The sequence below is a fragment of the Vicugna pacos genome, chromosome 7 (genome assembly GCF_048564905.1).
Source record: "Vicugna pacos chromosome 7, VicPac4, whole genome shotgun sequence".
In the NCBI taxonomy this organism is placed as follows: domain Eukaryota; kingdom Metazoa; phylum Chordata; class Mammalia; order Artiodactyla; family Camelidae; genus Vicugna; species Vicugna pacos.
The window spans coordinates 66,190,642-66,215,421 of NC_132993.1; the positions used below are offsets into that span (position 1 = coordinate 66,190,642).

At 33.4% G+C, this 24,780-nt stretch overlaps 1 protein-coding gene and 1 long non-coding RNA gene across 6 annotated transcripts; one reads left to right on the forward strand and one right to left on the reverse strand.

The window, feature by feature from the left end:
• On the reverse strand, positions 1-24,662 carry DBF4 (DBF4-CDC7 kinase regulatory subunit). 5 transcript variants are annotated; one of them, XM_006211864.4, is made up of 12 exons: positions 24,347-24,662; positions 22,967-23,139; positions 17,345-17,524; positions 15,784-15,834; positions 15,169-15,238; positions 14,880-14,956; positions 11,044-11,080; positions 10,192-10,237; positions 7,669-7,797; positions 7,114-7,228; positions 4,176-4,300; positions 1-2,194 (listed from the first exon to the last, which is right to left on the reverse strand). In XM_006211864.4, the coding sequence occupies exons 1-12, from the start codon at positions 24,390-24,392 to the stop codon at positions 1,213-1,215; spliced, it is 2,031 nt and encodes a 676-aa protein (XP_006211926.1). In that variant the 5' UTR covers positions 24,393-24,662; the 3' UTR covers positions 1-1,212. The 5 variants fall into 5 exon arrangements, with proteins under 5 accessions (XP_006211926.1, XP_072821172.1, XP_072821171.1 ...); XM_072965071.1 differs by lacking the exon at positions 24,347-24,662 and adding an exon at positions 24,162-24,199; XM_072965070.1 differs by lacking the exon at positions 24,347-24,662 and adding an exon at positions 24,082-24,162.
• LOC140697576 (uncharacterized) lies at positions 17,951-22,729 on the forward strand. The gene is made up of 3 exons (XR_012074728.1): positions 17,951-18,144; positions 20,884-20,933; positions 22,646-22,729. It is a non-coding gene; the product is annotated as an uncharacterized lncRNA (long non-coding RNA).
• Positions 24,663-24,780: the final 118 nt, after the last annotated feature.

A 24,780-nucleotide genomic window follows, 5' to 3' on the forward strand; every position in this document is an offset into this window, starting at 1 on the left:
GCAAGTTTAAATACCTTTTAATTGGAAATTTGAGGGAAACACAGGTAATAACAAAGGGAAAAAACAAATTATTTTCCAAGTTTCTCTAGGTTTTTTAGAAGGCTATCTAGAGTTACATATATACACATACATCTGACAAAATGCTACAGTAGTAATTTACAGTGGAAATAAAGTTTGCATGTATGCACTGTAAAGATAGTTCAGTGATCCTGCTTTAGGTACTGGTATGAACAATAAAGTTATTGAAAAGTTAGTATTTCTCATTGACCAGATGGTCAAAATAACATATACTTCCAAGCCATACAGGGTTTCAAAAAATTAAGACTGGCAATCAAAGTTAATTTTAGTGACAAAGTATTCACACAATATTCAATGGCACTATTGTAAGCCACTTACTGATAAGAGTTGAAATTTTTCTTACATTTGAATTTTCTTTTTTCTAAACTATTGAATTGCCAACTGCCTAATCAAAAGCAATCTGCAAGTTTCAAAACATATCTTTAGTTCAGTGCCATCCTTATGCTTTCATTTCCTGATACCAAATTAGAGGGTAAAGAATTATTTTTATAAGAAATTATTTCCAAAGTAAATAATTAAGAAGAATGGAAAAACTATTATATTCCATATGCTAGCCTGGTTAAGTTTTTCCTTCATGGCTTCTATTAATCCCTACAAATAACCTAACTCCTCAATGCCAACACCCTAGCATGGTCCAACTAGTTCACCTTTCAGTGTCAATGTTTCTGGTAATAATGATTTCCAGAATTCAAACACTGAAATATATTTTTTTCCTTCCTGTGTGAAAATTAGGTTTTTAAAAGCAATACTGTCATGTTATCATGGAAATCTATTTTAACAGACAATAGATATAACTAGAAGATCTAAATTTATAAAGCTGAATTTTGATATTCTCAAATTTTCACTTGAAATTAGTTTTCATGGACATAAACCAATTATTCATAGTAGTTCTTAGGAAACAATTATGAACACAGTATGTAAAACAAGATGGGTCACAAGTTTATTCTACAATTTTTCTCTAACAGGCATTCAATTCTGTAGAAAAATGAAAAATGTCACCTTTATTAATATTTACATTTGGTTCTGTAAAGAAAATTGGCAAAAAAAAACCCTCAAACCTAAGAATTTTTATATTTATAAAAATTCCAAGAATATTATTTTCATTGCTTTTGAAAGGTTATTTATTTTTGAAGTCTAAAAGCCAGTAAATGTAGAAGTTGAAGGGGAAGAGAAAAACATTGATAACAGATTATTTGAATCTTCCTCTTCCCAAATATCTAAAGTATCACACATACCACTGTTTTCGGTGTAGCTTTTGAAACCCAAGAATTCTGACTTCTCTTCACTTGTCTGAAATAAGTCCAGTAGAGATTGTTCTGGTGAGCTACAAATTCTGTTTTCTTCTTGTGTAGTAAGAAATTCAGTTTCTTTCTTATCTAACTCCACACTTGGTTCCAGATTTTCTTTTTTATTTCTTCCTAATAAAATGTTCACTTTCCGATGGATTTTACCAGAAGGTAAACTATCCATATTCTTGAGGTCACATGTGTTGGGTTCCTCAGGAGGGCTCTGGGATGGAGTCTTTGCTTGAATTGTAAGGTGCTCCTGTGAACTGTTCATTGCTAACAGATCAGAATCATGACAAAACACTGAATGAAGGTCCTTTTCCTTTAGATCCTTTGCTGGAAAAAGCACAGTATCTGACTTCTGTTGTGGTTGAGATGCACTATTATCTGTATTGCAATTAGAAACTTGTATAGATATTTGTGGCCTACAAGGACAGTGATCTACCCTGAGTTCTTCTAAGTCATTTTCATTTATAGTTAATTTATGTTCAGAAACGTCAAGAATGCGTTCCTGTTTATGTGGAGGTAGAGGTGTAAAATTCTGCTGTATGTCATTTTCAGCTGGATTTAACATGGAACATTTACTAGATGTTTTCTCATCAAGTCCTCTTAATTCACTTGAAGGGTGGGAGATGTGTTCTGAAGTAGAGACTAACTTTTGTTCAGGTTCCTGGGTTTCTTTATATAGGAAACTCTGCTCAATCACCTGTACATTATTTTCCCTGAAGTCTTTCTGAGAAGTATGTTGCAATTCCAGATTTTCTTTAGGTTCAGACTTTTTCAGGACATTTGTAGTAAGAGGAGAAAGGGATCCAACATTGTATTTTATTCTTGAGAGAAAAAAGCAAAAGAAAAAAACTGAAATAACTGCTATCAAAAATTCCTAAGTATTTTAAAACTAAATTAGTAAAAATCATTTAAAACTACTTATGAAACTTATTTAACTTAGACTACATTAGAAAAATATAGAACTCTTAACATTTAGCCAAATTTACTTTAGATGTTACTAAAATAATAAAACTTTATAGATACAGCTGAAAACTCTAATATACCACTTCTCATCTATTCTTTCCCCTTCCTCCCAAAGGTAAGCAGTATTTTCAATTTGGTATTTAAAACTACTTTGACCATATAAATCAAAGAAAGATGACAGAAAAGGGATTTGGGTCTGCTCCTAATGTTTCCATTCTCCTGAAACATTTCATAACTTCTAAGCTGTGATTTACATTAATGTTGTCTCCTCATTTGACTTAGCATGTGGAAAATGAGTATTTACTGGGAAATCTAAGGCAAATTGGATATTTACTTATATTTAAATATAAACTATCTAATATCATAGTGAGCCAGAAACCTCTTATCTTTATACTTCTAAAGATGACAAGTTAATAATCCTTACGTTTCACACAGTCGACCTGAAACCCTCTTCTTCATGGAACGTCTTAATATCCTTGAGATGCTAGTTTGTATTAGACACTCCTAAATTACTTACAAACAGAAAGAAACTTAACAGCTCACTAAGTATGCTTTATGTTACACAAGTCACAGATAACAAAGAGAAACACAGAATTCCACCTGCCCCTTCAAAACCAGAATGGCTCTTTTTCTGTTTCTTTTGTTGATACTTTTACTTAAGACTCCTCTTGAACAAATGGAAGATTAAAAAAATGTAAAAACAACATGCTCTCCTTTAAAATCTAGAGATGTTTAGGTGACTTGCCTATAGAGAGAAAAATTGTGCAGACAAGATAATTGATTAAGGAATAACCAATTTATATGTAAGTACTAGTTCAGAACTCTGCTGCACAGTGAATTTTTAGGGAATTTTAAATTCTTACAGTAGCCCATATAAAGTCCATTTAATAGTTGGAAATATGCATCCTCTCCAAATATCATATAAAATCAGTCATGAACAATCATTCAGAAAGTTACAGACATATGATGTTTAGGAACTACCTAAAGCCAAAATTTTTTCTAGCTAATTTTCAGAAGTTGTAGCTTGGTATCACATCTTACAGTCTTCTTTATGCCTTAAGATTGGTCTAAAAACAGTTATAAGCACTAAACAACCTATTGAGATATTATCAATTCTAGGATATATCTATATAAAAGCATTTCTTTTTATTTTAGATTTATGGGAATAAACTTAATGAGGTTCATTTTGTTAATGTGCAGTTATAGTATGTTGAACAGCATTGTACTCACACTTAAAAGTCTTGTCAATACCTTTAATAAATATTATCAGCAAGCAGAGCTTAAGTGAAGTATCTAGTCAAAGTATAAAGATGACTTAATAGATGAAAAGGGGGAAGGTTTCTTAAAACTCCTTAAGATTAACTAAAATTCTACCTTCATTATTCCAAGGAAATGGTCTAGACTAGGGCTGACAAACTGTATAGCACATGGGCCAAATTTACTCTGCTGTCTATTTATAAAACAAACTTGTATTGGAACATAGCCACACTCATTCATTAACATACAGTCTGTGGCTGCTTTCATTGTACAATGGCAAAGCTGAGTAGTTATAAGAGATCTTATGGTTCACAAAGTCTAAAATATTTACTACTTGGTTCTTTATAGAAAAAGTGTCAACTTCTCTTTTAGACTATACTGTTAAGAAGAGGACCTTAAAAGTAATTTAAGGTAAGCATTTTTGGTAGTGGAGGAGGAGGGGAATAGGAAAGAATTAATCAGTTCTTAACCATACTTATATCCTTAAAACATAATCCTTCTAAGAAAAGAAAACTTTGGATTTTAGTTTAATAAAACAGTTTAATATTCTATTAAAATTTAAAACTTGAGTTGGTAAATTACCTTTTCTTTTTAGGCATGTCCCTTTCATATTCCACAAAGTCAAAAACTAACTTAGATACAATATCATCAACGACTTGATATTGATTACTCTGTGCAAAGTTTCTGTGTTGCTCACTTAGAAGATGCTAAAATAAAACAAAAAAGTATATAAATCACAAAATTATATTTTAAAAGCAACAGATATCTTTTTGTTCAGGTTTTCTAATATTTTCATGCCCCTAAAATTAAGTTTCTACTAACTATTGCAAAGAACTATCCTTTACCAGAATTTAAAAGAAGCAGAATAAAAGTAACTTTTGAAAAACCATTAAAACTACTTTGGTTTTCAGTCTTCCATTCTTCAACGAGAAAAGTCAAACATTAACTAATCTGTAGTTTCAATGGAACTGAAAGGGAGTGAGCTACATTGGAAAGTGAAGAGAAAAGATGGAGAAAAATAACAGTAACATTTAAACATTTAGAATGTGCTAATATTTTTGAAACACTTTTTTCCCTTTGCTACTTTATTTAATCGTTATATAATTACCACTAAATAAGGAAGGTAGAGCTTATAAAATATTAAGTAAATGAAACGTAATTCAGCATACAAGAATCCAAAACAAGACTCTAGAAGGTACAATGAACAAACAAATGAAGTACAACTAATGCTGTGAAGTATTAAAAAAAAAAAGAAAGATTCATCATCGAGGAACACATTTGAGAATGAGCAAATACCTGATCTCAATTACCCAGTGCTCATAACAGAGAGTACCAAAAAGCTTTTCTTAGTCTTAAGAGTGGTCAAGAATAAAAGTAAACAAGCTTAGTGCATTGGGATAAAACTCATAGGAAGAAAAGTTCCTTCTGAATAGGTGAAATCTCCAGGCTAATTCTATCATTAGTCTATCAGTTGATCAGGGAATTATAACTAGAAGCCTGTATCAAGACAATCGTGGAAGAACCTCATTTTTGCTTCCCTAGTTTCATATAATTTTAACTTTTGATGATTTGACTGTAATTCCAAAAACTAAATTCTTCAGTGGTTACAAATATACAGTATTCTGGAATACATAGGTATTCTTTCCTAGCTTGCAAAATTTACCATATACAAATTATGTATGCACACTAATGTTAGAACTAATGAGAAATGAAACATTAACTCTGTAAGTTCAGATTCAGTTTATTTATGTTCTTGTAAGGAAAAATAGTAACTACAAAGAACTAAGAACAACTTTCAGCTTTTGTATAGTTCCTCTCCACCTCCACCTACCCCTTCTTACTCATTCTTTAAGTCTCTATTTAAATGTCACTTTCTTAGTTCAGCCTTCCTTGCCCTTCATTCTATGTTAGGTACCCTCATTATTTATTACTACTGCACTTGATACTCATTTTTCATCCTACTTGCAAATACATGTTTTATATTTATTTTTTGTCAGACCATAAGATGGTATAGGGGTAGAGAATACGTCTGCTTTGTTTGTTGCTTAATCTTCCATAATTAAATTTGTTAAATGAATGCCTTCATACAGGTGGAAATGAATCACTGTGAAATCAAAGATTCCAAAAACAAAATAATTTCTTATCCTTAGTGACTAGGAAACATACATAAAAAACTGTTAAAGTATCGATCTTAACCTCTACTCTCATTAATCTTCCTTCCTTGTGGTAACCAGTGATTTTCAGCCCCAACATTCTCTGAGCATCAAATTAAGATCCACAAGCTGATATTAAGGAAAACATCCATTTATAGATTATTCTACTACAACAGCAAAGTAAAATTTCAGGACCCATCTATAATTTAAATTTTCAAAAAGATTTTTGAAAAGGGCATTTTTTTTTCTGACAAACTACTAATTTGTTTTGGGTTATAAAACAAACTTCAATTTAGACTCTGAAGACAGGGTAGTTTATGAATCTGATGTTTTCAAGTATTAGTTTTTCAACGTTTCTACCATCTTTCTACCAAAACCAACCTATTTTAAAAATTATCAATTCAAACAATAACAGCTAACATTTAATAAGCACAGTGCCAGGCATTGTCCAAGGTTACAGACAGGAAGCCACGATTCAAATCCAGGCAGCCTGGATCCAAAGCTCTTGCTCTTTTTTATCATATTGCAAATTGTAATAGTTCTCATCATTAAAACTTTCTCTTCATCCCATATATACGTTCAACTATTCTATTTCTCTGATATTTCAAAGAATCTTCTCCACTTTCTTCTCATCTTTTATTAGTAAATCACTTGCCCATTATTTAATTGTGAAGGCCTGAAAAATTGTGGCCACTCATGACCCATCATCTTATCTCCCTCCCAACAAAACCCAATTGGCTCCACTTCTAAATTATACCCACAATCTGACCATGTCTCATCACTTCTACTACCAATGCTTAGTCCAGGCCACCAACATCTGTTCTTTGATCCCATTAATTTAGCACTTTTGCATTGCTTATTTCAATACTCACAAGTCTTGTTCCCTCACTTCTCTCAGGTCTACTCAAATATCGTCTTATCAATTAGGTATTCCTTGTCTGGTCTAAATAAACAGCAACATTCCTGCTTTATGTTTTCTCATAGCACTGATCTAATGTTCTCTCTATGTATAGTTCATTATTCTTTTATCCTGCGGTCACCTATGCCTCCTCCCCTTCCACTGAATGTAGTCTTCACTAGGGTTGGGAATTGGCCTCTCCTGTTCAATGCTGTGTGCCCAGAGCAATGACTGGCATAAAGGAAGTGCTCAATAAATATTTGCTGAATGGATAAAAATGATTTTTCAATATACATTTCCCCACTTTGGGCTCTTAAAATTTAAGACAATTCTATCAAAAAGAAATATCTACTACTTAATAATTACCAAGTTGTAAACCACAATCAAAAGAATAAGCTAAAATTTAAACAACAACAATTATTTGTCGTTTTAGAAATATCAACCCCCTAAATACAAAAATCCCATTTACAGCGTTGAGATCTTCATATTTCTGCAAGCAACATTCACAATATCCTTTTTTCTTCTTCTCTTTCAAATGGACTTGAACTGGAATTCCACCACATATATCACCGTCCGTTTGGATTCTGACAGGAATATATGGTAAAAGATTAACCACTGAACATAAGGAATAATTCTCAAAAATTTACAGTCCTCAACTATCAAAGAGAATCTGCCATAATTTTCAGAGATAAAAACAATTACTTTAAACCATTTTTCTTTTTAAGAAATTGAGAAGTAAACTGAGAATGTAAAGATTATTCTGGAGAACATTTAATCGTGCATCACTTAAGAGAAACAACATATTTTGATTATTTGCAAATATTTTTAAGCCCCTCCCCGCCTGAAGGTCTAAATGTGACATGCTTAGAAGAGATTCAGACTTTAAATCTAGCAAAGAGGCATTAAAGATATACTGGGGGAAATAATCATAGTGACTAGAAACACACACACTCCATGGCATTAAATAAATTATTTAAAATACTTGTTTAAAAAGATAAAAAAATCACTTGAAGGTTAAACCAACCTTAGTTTAACCTGAGTTTGCTTTTGGGTGCTAGACGGCTTATCCATATCAAATGGACTGGAGGGCTTCTGAATAGAATAATTTATAAAAGGCATATTGGTCAGCTGAAGATAAAATGGCCTATAAAGTCTAAAAGAATAAAAAGATAAACACATGAGAATCTTTATGATGAAAGAAAACATGTTAGAAGTCTTATATTTCAAAATCATGTAATTCATCTGGAATCTGAAATAAGTAACAAAAACAGTTAGATTTCCCTTCCCAATTTCTAGATCCATTAGTTTTTAAGCATATAATTTCTTTTTATACTGTGGTAAAATACATATAACAAAATTTACTATCTTCATCATTCTTAAGTGCACATTTAGTTGTATTAACTATATTCACAATGTTTTGCAACTGTTAACACCGTCCATCTCCAGATTTCTTTTCATCTTTCAAAAGTGAAACTCTGTACCCATTAGACAGTAACTCCTCATTCTCCTTTCTCCTCCAGCCTCTGATAACCACCATTCTACTTTGTCTCTATGAACTTAACTATTCTAGGTAACTCTTATTTCATTTAGCATAATGTCCTCAAGGTTCATCCATGTTGTGGCCTGTGTCAAAATTTCTTTCCTTTTTAAAAGCTGAATAATATTCCATTGTATGTATATACCATATTATCCATTCATCTGTTGATAAACATTTGGGTTGCTTCTGCCTCTTGGCTATGAACATGAATGTGCAAGTATTTCTTTGAAACCCTGCTTTCAATTCTATTGGCTATATACATAGAAATGGAATTGCTGGATCATATGGCAGTTTGAAGTTTTTGAGGAATCTCCATAGTCTTCCATAGTGGCTACACCATTTTACAATCCTACCAACAGTGTACTTGAGATCCAATATCCCCGTATTTTCACCAATACTTATTTTCTGTTTTTCTTTTTAAAATAGTAACCATCCTAATGGTTATAAGGTGATAGATTTTTTTGTGGTTTTGATTTGCAATTTCCTGATGATTAGAGATGTTGAGTATCTTTTCATATGCTTGTTGGCAATCTGTATTTTTGGAGAAATGTCAAGTCCTTTGCCCACTTTTTGATTGGGTCATTTGATTTTCCATTGTTGAGTTCTTTCTATTAATAATCTTATTAGATAAATGATTTGCAAGTTTGCTTTCCCATTCCGTGGGTTGCCTTCTCAATGTGCTATGTCCTTTGGGCACAGAATTTCATCATTTTGATGTAGACCAGCTTAGTTCTTCTATCTTTTTATTTCTTCTTTTAGTGTCATATTTAAGAAATCATTGACAAATCCCAATGTCATAAAGCTTTCCCCTATGTTTTTTTCCTAAGAGTTTGATAGTTTGAGGTCTTTGATCCATTTTGAGTTAATTTTATACATTGTATAAAGTAAGGGTCCAACTTCATTCCTCTGTATGTGAATATCTAGTTTTTCCAATACCATTTATTAAAAAGACTGTCCTTTCCCCAATGAATGCCCTTGGCATCCCTGTCAACAATTATTTGATCACACATATAAAGATTTACTCCTGAGCTCTCTATTCTATTTCACTGGTAGACATACATAGACATACATCTGTCTTTATGTCAGTACTAAACTGTTTTTTGACTACACCTTTGTAGTAAGTTTTGAAATTAGAAGTGTCGAACTCCAATCTTGTTCTTCATTTTCAAAATTATTTTGGGTGTTCAGGGTCCCTTGAGATTCATGTGAATTTTAGGATGGATTTTTCTCTTTATGCAAAAAAAGTCATTGGGATTGCACTGAATCTGTAGATCATTTTGAGCAGTAGTGACATCTTAAAAATATGAAGTCTTCCAATCCATGAACATGGGATGTCTTTTCACTTACTGGTGCCTTCTTTAGGCCTAATTTTGTATTTGTAAATTTGTAAAATTGTATTTTTTTTCTCACAGGAACATATTTCATAAAAAGAAGCGTTCAATACATCTACGTCACCTCAGGAGTACCCAGGAGAATTAATTATGTATGTCTAAATGACTAAGTGGACTATCAAAAGGAAGAAATCTAATTCTCCCATGTCAAATTACTTACTTATATCTGTAGTCTTCAGTAAGATTATTCCATAAAGCTTCAGAATGAGTTTAGGTAAGCTACCAAATTAGATGTTATACTCAGGTTTTGTATTTCCAAGCAGTAACTAGTAATTTCTTTTTCACAAATGCAGATGCAATCTTTAAGTAGTAGTTCTAAATCACATGGTACTGCATTTAGCCAGAAAATGGTTATCTGAAATACTGAAAAGTAAGTTGCTCTCATGATTGCTCTAAACCAGATTTTCAAAGAAATACTATCTAAAACCTACTGAAACTAAATTCAGTCCTTGAGCACAAATTAATTACTGCTAATTTCTGCAACTGTGCCACATGCATATCAGTATCATATAAATCTAACATAAAGAGATCTAACAGTATTAGCGGAAACAGCTTAAGTAGTTAGATTTTCTCCTTTAATATTATGCTTAAATTATACAGGTTGAATTTAGATACTTACTGGCTCATATCTTCCACCTTTACAAAAGGCTTTTTGAGTCTACCTGCTGATAATATACAAAACATGACATTAGAAATTTACAAATCAAGAATTTTTTTTTAACAAAACTACTCTGGCTAAACAAATCCAAATAAATATGCATCCATTATCCATTTAATTTCAATTTGAAGTTTTAAGCCTCAGGTAAGATATTTTACAATTATCAACACATTTCCAAAATAACAGATGCTCTGTCCCTATTCTGAGATTAGTAAACTGAATGGATCCCCCAAAGGATCTAAGAATAGAATTCAGGAGGATTTTGACCTAGAACAGGAAAAACTATCTAACTTTTATTTTCACTAATCTCTAACTGAAATTTAACACTTTCTCCAATTTTGCATATAAGCCACAGGATCAGAATTAGCAGCACTTGTAATTTTGATATCAATTGAAACATAGTTTTATATAGTATTAGTTACCACAAATATCCCAAAGCATCATTATATTCATCACTTCAAAACAAAATTAGCAATTAATCATAATCACTGCTAGAACTTTTTAATGTGTAATAAAACAAGTATATAATTATTTTATACTGAAAAATATTCTGATAACTGAATTTCAATATAATTGATTTCCTTAATAATCGAATGGTTTTTCAAAAAATGTTTTAAGATACATTATTCTAAGAAAGAGTTCATAGGCTTCACCAAACTGACACAGGGGTCAATGTTCTAAAACAAAAGGGCTAAGAACCTACTGAAAAAGTCATTTACAGGGATTGGTTCCATGATTTTTAAAGATTTTTTTTATATGATTTGTTCTATTTTCTAAAGCAAAACAAATACTTAAGGGTATCAAAATACTTACTTCTTGCTTTTTGAGTGCTGATCCCTACTCTTTTCCCCTAAGGAGGAAAAAAAGATACAGCAAAAATACTGAGCTTGAAAGTACAGTGAAAACAGCAACTGCAATTAATATCAAGATAAGAAAAAAACCATAAAGGAAAATAACTATATAAAAGAAGGGTGATTATTGTAGTTTCATGGGGAGAAAAAAACAAGAAAAAAGCTGTTTTAAAATCAACTCAATCGAAGAAATGAAAACAAAACAAAACAAGAAACAAAACAATGATTATGTCTTGAAATGGAATTAAGATTTAAACCACTGCCCAAGTCTTGGGCTAAGCTATAAGTGATGCATGCAAAGGCAGAAAGCTGCATTTAAGCCTCTGAAAACTGAAATGGAGATTAGAACCACCACTTACAGAAACTGAGACTGAGAACTGAGAGTTTGAACAAAATTGGATAACTCCCTCCTAAAACAATGACAGCAACAACAAAATGAGTGTTACCCAGAGCTTTATAATAGACAATGAAGATGTCTTTCAGAAAGCAAATGCGTAAAGTGTGGCATATTCAACGATGGAATATTCAGCAATAAAAGGAAATGAGCTATCAAGTGATATGGAGGAAATTTAAATGCCTAGTAGTAAGTGAAGAAGCCAATCTACATACTGTATGATTCCAACTATACGGTATTCTGGAAGAGACAGAACTATGGCAATAAGTAAATAAGCAGTAGTTGCTAGAGGTAAGAAGGGGAGAGAGGGATGAATCGGTAAAACATGATGGCTTTTTAGGGCACTGAAACTATTCTGTGTGATACTATCTATGATAATGGATACATGTCACTATACAAGTCCAAACCCATGCAATGTATACTACAAAGAGTGAACCTTAATGTAAACTATGACTTTGAAGATGACTTATCAATATAGATTCATCATTAGTAACAAATGCACCACTCTGGTGTAGGATATTGATCAGGGGGCTGTGTGTATATATAGACAAGGCATATGCATATGGAAAACATCTGGACTTTCTATTCACTTTTGCTGTCAACCTAAAGGTACTCTTACAAAAAAAGTCTATGCTAAAAAAAAAAATCCAATATAAAATGTATGAGACACAGCTAAAGCAGAACTTAAAGGAAGTTTACGGTTCTTCAAAAAGATAGTTATAACTGATGAAACTCTAGCCAAGCTAACCAAGGAGGTGGGGAAGACACAGAATAATGGTATCAGCAATGAAAGTGACATCATTAGACTTCACAGACATTAAAAGCTTAATAAGGGAAATTACACACACTTTTCCATCAATTAAACAATTTTGACAAAATGTACAAATTCCTTGAAAAATACAAACTACCAAAGTACGTTTGGGGAAAAAAACCCTTAATTATCTCTATCTAATAAAGAAACTTAATTCATAGTTGAGAATTTTCCAACATAGAAAATTTCAGGCCCCAGATAACCTTACTAGAAAATTTGGCCAAACATTTAAGAAATACAACAGATTCTTAAAAAAAAAAAAAAAAAACTGTCTAGAAAATAGAAGTGAAAATACATCTCAACATTTTATGAGGACAGCATTACCCTGACATTAAAACCAAAGACATCAAAAGAAAAAGACTAATATTCCTCATGCACATATATACAAAAAATCTTCAACAAAATACGTTTTAGGTAAACTGAGGGAAAAAACTCAAAGCACTTTAAATAAAGTACTGGAGCAAAATATACTTTTTTTTTTTAAGATACATACTAACAAGAGTATGAGAATCTAAAAATGTCTTAAAATTCATATGTATTATTTAGCATGCATAAGATTAATATATGTCCATCATTCAAGACCCATAAATGCATCTTCATTAAAAAGTTTTATGCATTAGTAGCTGGCAAACCAAAAAAATTTCCTGGAAACATTTGTTTTCTTATATACAGAAAAAAATTCAAGTTTTGGAATCAAGCTGACCAGTTACACATCCTGAATTATACAGATACTGGTATTCCTATCCTTTTTGTTTTGGGAGGAAAGTAAAACCTGTTTTGCAACTATTTATCACAGCTTTTTGTTTTTTTTCTCTCAAGGGGGCAAACACTTCTAGTGCCTGGCACATAACAGGCACTGAGTATTTGCTAAATACTGAGTGAATAATGTGTTCCATGTGTAAACAAAACCCAGTGTTGAAAGAGGTAAAACGTGATCTGGGCCCTCATGCAGTATATATTAGAGTCGAGGCACTGGTTAGGCACTATAACCTGTTAATAAGCATCTTTCAATTCTTCCCCTACCCTTCTGTTACCATCTGAAGCAGGTCTTCAGCATTTCTTCCTATTACTTTCATAACATCCCAGAATACTTTTTAAACCATGGACTGTGACCTATAGGGCTGTAAAATCAGTTTAGACAGAGTTGTGGCCAGTATTTTTTTTTAAAAATGAAAGAATACCACAGAAGTATTAGCACATTAAGGGTAAGTACTGTTTCATAAAACTTGTTTCAGATATGTACTGACTTATTTATGTTTATAGACAGATATGATAATGCGTGTGTATTTGAGTCCATAAATGTGCTTATGAGTTTAAATTTTTATACATTTATTTCTATATACAATCCAAACAATCCACAAAGTGCTACAAAGGTAATTCATATGCTATCTAGCACATTTCAGTAAAGAAATATCCACCCCTCACTTTGCAAAAATCTGGAAATAGTCCCTTGGAATTTTTTTTTTTACTTCTAATAGGGTAGTTACGATGTAAAATCTTTATTAAAAATTGTGTTCAAGAGAATAACCTATCCAACCAGGTTTGCTCTCCTATTATCTCTCAAAAATGTTCCAAATCCTTCAAGATTAAATCTAACTTTATATAGCATGCAAGGTCTTATCTGAACTTGCTAATTTTTCTAGCTTCATTTCCTGTCACTTTCCCACTTAAAGATCAAGTTGTAAAATATGACGTAAAATTTCCAAAACATGCCATCCTACTTATGGTTTCATATCTTTATATACACTCTTCCATAAAATTTATTTTCCTTTCAGATTCTAGTCATTTAAGGATTGACTGATTGAAGAAAAAGCAGACCACAAAAGAAAGTTCTGAGAGATAAGAGAACCATGAGAAAGCAGAGATGAGAGAAGTTCCAGATGAAAATAAGTAAGTTCAAGGAGGAATAGAATGAGAGCTGACAGAACCAATATGACTGGTTTTAAAAAGTGTACACTTGATTTGCCAAATTGTTCCATAGTTTTGTACCTCATAGGCTGGAGAGTGAGTGGGAAGTATAAAAGTGGAGATAGAGATAGCTAGATGACATAGATTGAATAGTAGGCAGGGACATGAGGTCAAGGGAGGTTTTACTCTATTTGTTCTAAAGGATAGAACAAGCTTGATTCTATACAGAGGCTTCAAGGAGGAAGCTGGTAAAAAGGTAAGAGGCTAAAGATATGGGAATAATAGGTCTAACAGACGGCAATGCCCAATGAACTTGTTTAACAAATATTCTGAGGTGAGGTCAGATAGCCATACATGACAATATTTACGGAACAGTTGAAAAGTAAGAATACTTCCTATTTATGTTCTCAAAAGGAGTATATTATACACATGAAGAGCTCCTCATGCAGTATGTCAATTGCCATGTTATTCACAAAAGTATATTCTTTGAGTTGCAGTGGGAACTTTTACCTTATAAGTAAATCCTAAAGTTAAATGATACACAACAATTTATTCAAGTAATAGAAGCATGCATTTGGTACATATTACAGCAATAATATTTTCCACTTGGCAAAAAAATTTACAGATCTATAAAAACCAAGCTTAATCATTTTTAATTTAGCTTAAAAATTAAAAAATAACGTACCACATCTCTTACAGAAGTGCTTGATTTCTTCAGTAAATTCAACTCTTTTTTCTTTTGTTCAATGTAGTATCTAATGTCTTTATTAAAAGAAAGAAGGGTTTAAGATTAGCATGTTTACCTTTCGAGTTAAACACTGCTATTTTCTTTTAATTGTACTAAATTTAGATGAAATTATTACCATCACAGGTATCTCTTGCTATCAGAATTCTCACTATCTAAAATTAGGATCCAAAGGACAGAGACAGATACTTTTGACAAATACTGTCAAAAACAATAATAAAATCCTTACCATCAATATGAAGAATTTTTACTCCCCATGATAAGGCATTTGATAATATACTATTTGAAGGAATAAAATCCTGTATAAAAAAAAAAAAGTTTGGTAGTATTTTTAGGTAATTACCAGTAGTAATTTAGTAATTACTAAATAAAGTATTACTAAAATAAAGTAATTAGGAAATTACTATTTTAAATGAGCTATTTTTAAAAATATTATTTGAAGCTTAATGTCACTGAGATGGTTATTCAGAACAGACCCTATACAATAGTAAGAAGGACATCAGATTTTTCTTCTGGAATGTCTAAAATCATTCCTATTTAATAATATTCCCATATTCCTGACAATTAACATACCCTGTAGCATTTCACTTAAGAGTTTTAAGAAATTATTTCCTTTAAAAACACAAAAATGCCACTAGCTTCAGAAATATCCAGTTAATATTTTAAAAGGCCACAAGATGGAGATGTTTCTTCATGAAAAGCAGGTTCTACTCTATATAAAATGAGATACATGCTGATATTTAGGCTTTTTCTATTAAAAACAAGGCAAAGAAGATTTCAACAACATCTCCACTTCAGTTTTTAATAAAAGAATATACACTGAATTTTTTAAATTTGTACTTACATGGTCCTTGATAGCTTTTTCAACTAATAATTTTCCTCTGCTCAAACATACCTATAAAAAGATCAGAGAACAATCAAACATATAGTTATAACATAGTGCCTCACCAGAAAAATTTTTTTTAAAGATAAAATAGCTAAAGTATATAGTTAAAATTTATAGATAAATCTTAATACAAATATGAAATGTAAAACACATAACAAATGTATGGTAAAAAGTGATTTTATAAAATGTGATTTCCTTAGGGTCTTTGTAATAAGATCTCCTATTTAAAAAGTTGTTTCTTCTTTTTTTGGTGGAGCAACTAAACTCAGCTGAATGAGACCCAAGGTCAGCTCTGTAGTAAATTCTGTTCAACATGAAAAATAAAAATAGGCTGATCTGAAATTCTGTCTAAAATTAAACAGTAAGTTTACATTTTAATTTCCTATTTAACCAAAAATCTAATATGGATAAACCGTATATACTGTTTTCACATGGTGTTTCACTTTTTAAACAAGACACTAGGAAAAGCAGTTTAAGTGCTATCAGCAGGAATTAATTTGGAACTAGTCACTGGTGTGTATCACCTTGTCCCTCCATAAAAGCATTAACAGAAAGAATGTATGACGCTTGCTTGGTTGTTTCTTCTTTAACTTTTTTTCTTCTATATATTTGTCTCTTTTTCAAATGATACTGCTTATGTAACTCCTTTCTTTTCCCTGTTCTCCCCTGCCCCCATTTTTCCCTGGTTCTCAAATGGCTATAGTAGATAAGTTTGGGAGGATATTTAAAAATCATTTAATTAACTTCAATCAAAAAATGAGATAAAGGGGGAGACGGAGAAGATGGCGGAGTAGAAGGACGCTCGTAAGTCACCCTCTCCCACAAAAAATGAGATAAAACACTTTATTTTGCAATCTCTTCCCCTTTCTATACCCAATTACATCAATTCAATTTACCCTTCACTGTATGTTACAACTTATTGGCAACTGAGTGGTAGGAATGTGCTATCAGTAATTCTAGAACAGGGGTTGGCAAATTTTTTCTTTAAAGGGCCAAACAGGACGTGCTTTAGGTTCTACAGGCCATATAGTCTGTTGTAATTACCCCATTCTGCCTTTACAGCAGGAAAGCAACAGTCAATACATAAATAAATGGTATGTCTGTGTTCCAATAAAACTTTATATAAAAACCACGCTTAGCTCACACGCTGTAAAACACAAGTGGCAGGCTGGATTTGGCCCATGGGCCATAGTTTGCTTACCCCTGCTCTGAAACAAACAAAAGATTTCTATTTCTTCTTTAAAATAATGACCTGCTATTACTTTTTAGTTGTAAATTACTCTAAAAATAAAAGCCATCACTAAATGGAAGGGCATATTTTAGGAATGAGAGTATGACTGACTACACAAGTACTATTAGGAGAAAAATCACCTTTCTATATATGATAGCAACCTTATTAACAACTTGAAAGCTACGCTTAATATAGTGTTCTACCTAAGTGAACTCTGCTGTCAGCCTGCTCCTGAAAATTATGAGATCTCATAGCCTTTCTGAGAGTCTCAAAACATATGAGACTTACTGAATCTGGAGACTTAAATGAACTTCCATCATGGCTGGGATGAGGTGATGTGGTTTCTGCAGTATATGCAGATTCTGGACTTGGTACAGGAGAAATTCGTCCCAAGGTCTGTGCAAATTTAGCTTCTTTTTTATTTGAAATAAGATAACTGATATCTTTGCTGAGAAACTCTTCAACTCGCTAAAGGAAAACAAAGTATTTTTAAGTAAGTCATGTAAATCATGAACTGTTTCACACACTAGGCACGGTAAAAAAAAATGTCAATTTGATGCATTTTAATATTTTCTAAATTGGTGGTTTTATACTGTATTATTCTGAACCTAGAGTTCAGAATGGGAGTTCCAATAACACAACAAGAGCATGTACTTTATATACATTAAATAGTTTAATTCACATAACCACCCATGGCATTAACATTATCCATATTTTATGGAGAAGAAAATTGAAGAGAAGTGACCTGCCTGAGATTACATCAGTAGTAACAGAATTTGGACACAGGTATTATGATGCAAGCCCATGCTCTAAAGTAGCACTTCCCAGTAGAACTCACTGTAGTCATTGAAAGGTTCTTTATCAGCATTGTCCAACATGGTAGGAACTGCCACATGTGGCTACTGAGTATTTGAAATGTAACTAATGTGACCGAGCAACTGAATTTTAAAATATATTTTATTTTAATTAACTTAAATCTCAATTGCCACATGTAGCTAATGACTACAGTATTCAGTATTCGACAGCACAACTCAAACTCTCAAAGTTATTAACATCTTTCCATAAATAAGCCTTAAACTAACGGAAAGGTAGGAACCTTTACCCTTAAGAGTTTATTACTGTTTGAAGAGAATTTCCCTAGTTTGAAAACCACTGCTTAAATGCCTGAATTTATAAACACATGTATCATAGTCAATGCTATTGAAGATCACTCCCATCCAACGGCAGGAAAGTTAAACTAAGTAGAAAAATATTATTAATCATTAACTATCTGCATAAATGAAAGACTTCTAAACTATTTTAAATAGCTATATTTAATTTTCATAGGACCTCATAATATAAATGAGGGTAATAAAAACAAAGCAAAGTATGTAACAGATGAGTTAGTTTCATCTAAGCATTAAGCAGAATTTGCTGCTAAGGCCAGTGGCTGCCTTGGTTAAATGCAAATCACTACTTCCTTTTTTTCTGAGCAATATTTTCTTCCACCATTAAATAAAGTATCCACATTTATATATTCCATAAATTAAAAACTTAAATGTCTACAAGGGCCAGCAAGAATACAGGTGAACAATTACATGCTAAATACTTTATTTTCATTAATATGTAGCCCTAGAACCGCCAGAGGTTCTAATTTTTCAAGAGAAGCTCAATCTCCTACATGCTTTTAAAAAATTGTGATAAAATACATAACATAAAATTTACCATTTTAATCATTTTTGAGTGTACAATTCAGCAGCATTAAGTACATTCACAATGTTGTGTAGCCAGCCCCACTACCGATTTCCAGAATGTATTCCTCATCCTAAACTAAAACTGTACCCATTATACAATAACTCCCCATTATCTCTTCTCAGCCCCTTGAAATCTCTACTTTCGGTATGAATTTGATAATTCTAGGTACTTCATATAAGTGGAATTTTATATGTGTTCTTTTGTGTCTAGCTTATTTCATTTAGCACAATGTTTTTAAGGTTCATCAGTGTTATAAGCAAAGATCAGAATTTTATTCCTTTTCAAGGTTGAATTAATATTCCAGTGTATATGTAAACCACATTTCTTTTATCCATTCATCTGCTGATTAACATCTGGGTTGTTTCCATGTTTTGGTTATTGTGAATAATGCTGCTATGAACATGAGTATACTAATATCTCAAGACCCTGCTTTCAATTTTTGGGGGGTATATGCCCAGAAGTGGAATTGCTTGATAATTCTATTTTTAATTTTCTGAGGAAATAACATAGTGTTTTCCATGGCAGCTGCACCATTTTACAATCTCACCAACAGTGCACAAGGGTTCCAGTTTCTCTATATCCTCACCAACACTTATTTTGATAATGGCTACCCTAATGGATATGAAGTGGTATCTCACTGTGGTTTTGATTTGTATTTCCCTAAGGATTAGTGACACTGCGTACTTTATGTGCTTACTGGCCATTTGTATGTATCTTCTTTGCAGAAATGCTTATTCAAGTCCTTCACTCATTTTTCAATCAGGTTGTTTTTTTTGCTGCATTGTAGGAGTTCTTTATATTTTAGATATTAATCCCTTATCAGATATATAATTTCAAATTTTTTTCTCTCATTATGTGTGTTGTCTTTTCACCCTCTTGATAGTGCCCTTTGATGAACAAAACTTTCATGTTTTTATTAAATCCAGTTTATCTGGTTTTTTTTCATTTCCTTCTGTGCTTTTGATGTCATATCCAAAGAATAATGCCAAATCTAATGTCATGAAGATTTTTCCCTAATACTTTTCTCTATGGTTTTAGCTCTTACGCTTAGATCTTGATCCATTTTTAATTAACTGGAGCATATGATGTACAGCAAGAGTACAACTTCATTCTTCTGAATGTTGCTATTCAGTTTTCCTAGCATCAGTTGTTGAAAAGATTATCCTTTTACCCATTAAATGGTCTTGGCACCCTTGTTGAAGATCAACTGACCATATGTGTGAGGATTTCTGGGTTCTCTCTTCTATTGCATTGGTCTATACTGTCTGTCCTTATGCTATTACCACACATTTCCTTTGGTTTTCCATTTTCTATAGATTGAGCTATAACTTTTTAGTAGTAAATAAAATATCTTCCATACGCTGGCCCCAATGTAACATTCTTTCTTGCCACTTCCCCCATCTAAATCCCAAGCTCAAGTCATACTGTAATACTAGGAGTTGCTCATACAAATCACAGAGACATGTAATTTAAATATGCTCTTCCCTCTATTTAGTTTGTCCATTCCACCTGGCTTTCAAGACTCAGCTCAAACTTTCTCTTTACTATAACTCCTACAGGCAGAGTTAATCATTTCCATATTCTAATGACAATTTCTACATAACTTCTACTCAAACAGTGACAATGCTACACCGTAATTTATTTAGGTGTCTGATGTTCCCATGGGCTGAGAATTTCTACGGGATTAGACTATATTTTATTTTCGCATCCCCGCAATCTAAAATAGTGCTAGCGTATGGAGACACCAGTGGAAGAATTTTTAAATGAACTTCCACATGCCCAAATCATAATCATTCTTTAAAGCTGAGTTCAAATTGTGTCTATAAAATGACTACCAAAATTCCTGAGTTGAAGGTAATCTTTCCCTCTTCTTAACATTTTATGTTGTATTACACGTAATTGTACCAATGCCATATCCACTTAAGATTAGCAATTGAGGGTGGGATGGACATCAGATTCATTTTTTTAATCTGCCAGAGCACTTAATACTGCGTTCTGTACTGGTGACTTAGTTTTATCATGGTCTTTATTAGCTTTTGCTGATCTAGGTCTTTTAAAAAGTAAACTTGAAACTTATTTTCTGATAACTCAAGGTCACAATGAAGACCAAAAACAAGGAATTCTGTCTTCACTTCATGATATGGTAAGGTATCTGACCCTACATCTCTGTTGTTCTCCAAATGTCTTATTTTAGTTCAGACTGCTTAGACATGGACCTAAATATGGTCGGTTGTTTTGCAATAGCAACTTTCCTTGCCACCATCAAAGATATTTCCCCATTATGTCTGATTTGACTGGTGTGCTCTCAATGATTGGATTTTAAGAATCCAATGGTGTGTTTAGATGTTTTTATTAAGACTAGAGAAAACAAATATAAATATGGACAGTTTAAAAGAAAAAAAGGACAATACTCTTTATAACCTGAAGCAAGATAAATTACAAATGGATAAAGGACCTAAGTAATCCTAAAAACTAAATAACAAGCATAATCCTTTCAAGGAATATCTATTTAACTAAACATTTCTTAAAGTTGAATCTGAAAACTAAAATTAGTGTACTACAGGAAGTCAAAGTTCCTTTACAGTTCACATGCAAGATCTTTGTAAGACTTTTTCAGTGACAGAAATGGTACTACGCTAGGGACAGAAATCAGGACATCACTGAATTATTGGAAAGGTGTCAGGGAAGATCAGAATTTGTAATAAATCAAGTTCAACAGAAAATCCATAGCTTTGGGGGAAAATTTGGAAACTTATGCCATTAATACGCTCCTCACTTAAGTGGTCTACTTCAAACCTTTTAGGATAAAATCTGAAGTGTGTAAAACTAACTTTCAACTCTCTCCCAATTACTATCTAACGTATAAATTAATTCAAAATTTGTTTCTTGCAAGTCCCTCAGGAACTGCTATAGGATGAAAGAGGGAAAAAGGGGAAATGGCAAGCAGTCCCTGCAGTTTTAGCTAGAGTAGTTCCCTTTTACTGGCTTTACATGGTGGACTTCTGAACATGATTTTGTTTGAAGGGTTCCACTGCTAAAAACACAAATCTAAAATTACTAATTTAGATCAAAATGGTTAATGAGTTTTCCCATCATAATTAAGAAAGCTGTCAAACTGTATCAGGTAGCTACTTTGTAGCCACTTTTGCTAGAGGAACAGAATGGTGCAGTAACATGTTAGTCTGTGAACTAGGCTAATCCTACCCTGGGCCAGTCACTTAACTTCTCTGGACATTAAGTGCTTAACTTCTAAAATGAAGGGGTCTTTACTAAACGGTGGCAGGCTATAAAACATGACCTTTAGGAACGCAGTCATACGGCTATCATGATACATGCTATAACTATTACAAATGTGTGGCAATGTTTCAGTTTAAGAAAATGAAGAGCAAAAAAGTAGAACAGCTTTTCAAAGAAAAGTAAGTAAAATAATCAGACCAATAAACAATTCTAAGAAACTTGTTATATGTTCTGAAAATTTCTATTCTAGTAATGGTAGGATGTGTTCAGACTATTCAAAGATGTTAGCTATGACCAACTCGAAGTGCAGTGAAATGTTTAAACAGGAGTTAGGAAACAGATTAATAAAAATCTTAACCTGACTTGCTAAAATTTACTCAATATTAACCTCAAGCCTAAGAAAATCTTAGACTTTTACCCAAATTTTCTAATTTCCTAATCATTTACTCAGTGTATATAAGGTAGGAAGGAAGCAGGTTTTCCATGTTTATAATTCAAAATTCTGTTACCTAATAATACTCAGTCTGTTGAAACTATATTAGTCAAGAGAGATTTTAATTCTCTGTGGTTTGAATAGGTTTTTCCTGTTCTATAAATAAAATTCTTACTTTTTTGTAGCTTCCTAATCATCAGAATCAAGGAGTTCCTGCCATCAGAAGGACATCCCAACACTGCAATCAGAGGTTCCTCCAGGATAAGGGAGTCTCATTTCTCACACTTTGTGAACTTTATACCAGACAATGATCACAGAAACCTGAAACTTTTGTCAGGCTATAAAAGGTTAAAACAAATGACTTTTCATTAATGATTAACAGCTGATAAAAATTTTAAGCTTGGTGCTTATATGGTTATATGTATTCAAAAAGGAAAATTTTAAATGGTTACATATCAAAAAGTACTAGTTACACTTTTTTGTCGAAGTGTATGGTTTTGACTTACCCCTCCCAGATCCTTAATGTCCTTTTGTAGTTTTTCAGAGATGGTGACAGAAGGTAAATCAATGTAAAATACTTTTCCCCAGAGTGGCTTATATTTGGGTTTTTCTGGTTTGTTGTCAGTTTTCAGAGATTTCAAAGACGGTCGGTTTTTTTCATTTTTGACTTGGATTCCACCTGTTGTTGAAAAAAATCTGGAATTAGATCATGTTTTATGCAGACAAAAAAATGTTTACTGTTTAAACAATATTTGTTTATAAAATAATCATATCAGAGAGGAAAAACTTCACAATCTCACTACTTTAGCAGCCATTAATTAACATTTTAATATATGTCTTTCTAGTACAGACTTAAGATAAAGGCCAAATACTCTACACATTTTAACAGATACTATATGGTGCAAAATGATTACTGTTCACAGTCAAGAGTTGAATCTGCAGAAAATATTCATGCGTTTATTCATGTTCTATGTATCAAGGCAGGGAAATAACCATACAAGACCAATTAGAAGGAGTTTTCTTAGGATGTAAACGCCATGGAATATTAACTCAACAAATATTTATGGAGCTTCTGCCATTCTGCTGAACACTCAAAACTGGTACTTAGAATGTTAAACATTTAATAATGCAAGAAACCTGTTACCCAGAATGACTCAGTCCTCAAAAGGTTCCTGACTCCTGACTGCTCAAGGTATAGTTTCATATAAAGTCACTGTATATATTAAGAAGAATTAAAGATCCATCAGAAGAACCAAATCGCCATTCATTTCCTTCTTTTCTCTGAAAACAAATCTGAGATCCAAACAGCTGCTTAAACATCAAGTTCAAGAACACAACCGGTTCATAAAGAATAGATCACATTATATGTACATTATTAAAAAGAAAGAGGCTGAAATGTTTCACCGAATAAAGTGACTGAAAATGGAAGTTTGCTTTTGTTTCTATAATGCTGAAAAAGCAATGGTCTCAACTTCATGAGACCAAAAATACACCCACAATTAACCAACTTAATCAGGAAGCGAAAAGCCCCGAGCACAGCTGCTTTTAAACTGAGACTCCAGCTGCAGCCCCAAAGGGTCGCCGCATCTCGGGGAACCCCGGCGAGTTCCCGGGTCCGCACATTGTCTGCTAGTTTTATAACCGACGGCACGGCAGGGAATTTGGGGCCGAGGTGGAGCGTGGAGAGCGCGAGGAGCCGACCGGGATCCGTTCCCTTTCTGAGGCAAAACCCAGAACGGAGCCTTCCTTCAGGCCACAGAGCAGGACGCACGTGTCAGAACAGAAGAGAAGCAGAGACTCGACGCGAGAACTCAGAAGAATCAATGATGGAACCATGACGGGAGGAAAGGATTAAAGGGACTGTAGGCGGAGGAGGGGCTTCATACCCTGGAAGTGTCCTTTGCTGTGGATCCTCATGGCTCCGGAGTTCATGGCAGCCGCCCGGCACCTACATGCTGGATCCGGAGAGGGTGTCGCGCCGGGCGGCCGCGGAAACACGGCTCCTCCGGGCCCGCTGATCCGCAGGTCGCCGCTCCTCTTCCGCGGGCTACCACACCCACGCAGTAGAGATGCCGCGTCGGCCTGCCGGGTTTCCGGGGCCGCAGGGCCGGAGAAGGAAGAGCCGAAGCACAAACGAGTGGGCTGCGGCGGTTGAAGATTTGAAAACGCGTCACGCGGCCGCGGCGCCGATACGCGCGCTCCGCCCCCCCTCACGCCGCGCGCTGCGCCCCGCCTCGCGTCGCCCCTACGTTCCCTCCCCCTCGCGCCGCGCGCCCAGCCAGCTTTTGCCCGCCCCTCGCGCTGCGCGTCCCGCCCCCCT

Bases quoted from the DNA above. Each gene is read 5' to 3' on its own strand.
- DBF4 (XM_006211864.4), bottom strand. From the start codon at position 24,392: ATGAACTCCGGAGCCATGAGGATCCACAGCAAAGGACACTTCCAGG. The intron at 23,140-24,346 runs GTATGAAGCCCC...TTTCAACAACAG, and splicing joins CAGCAAAGGACACTTCCAGG to GTGGAATCCAAGTCAAAAAT. The intron at 11,081-14,879 runs GTACGTTATTTT...TTTCCTCCTTAG, and splicing joins GCACTTCTGTAAGAGATGTG to GGGAAAAGAGTAGGGATCAG.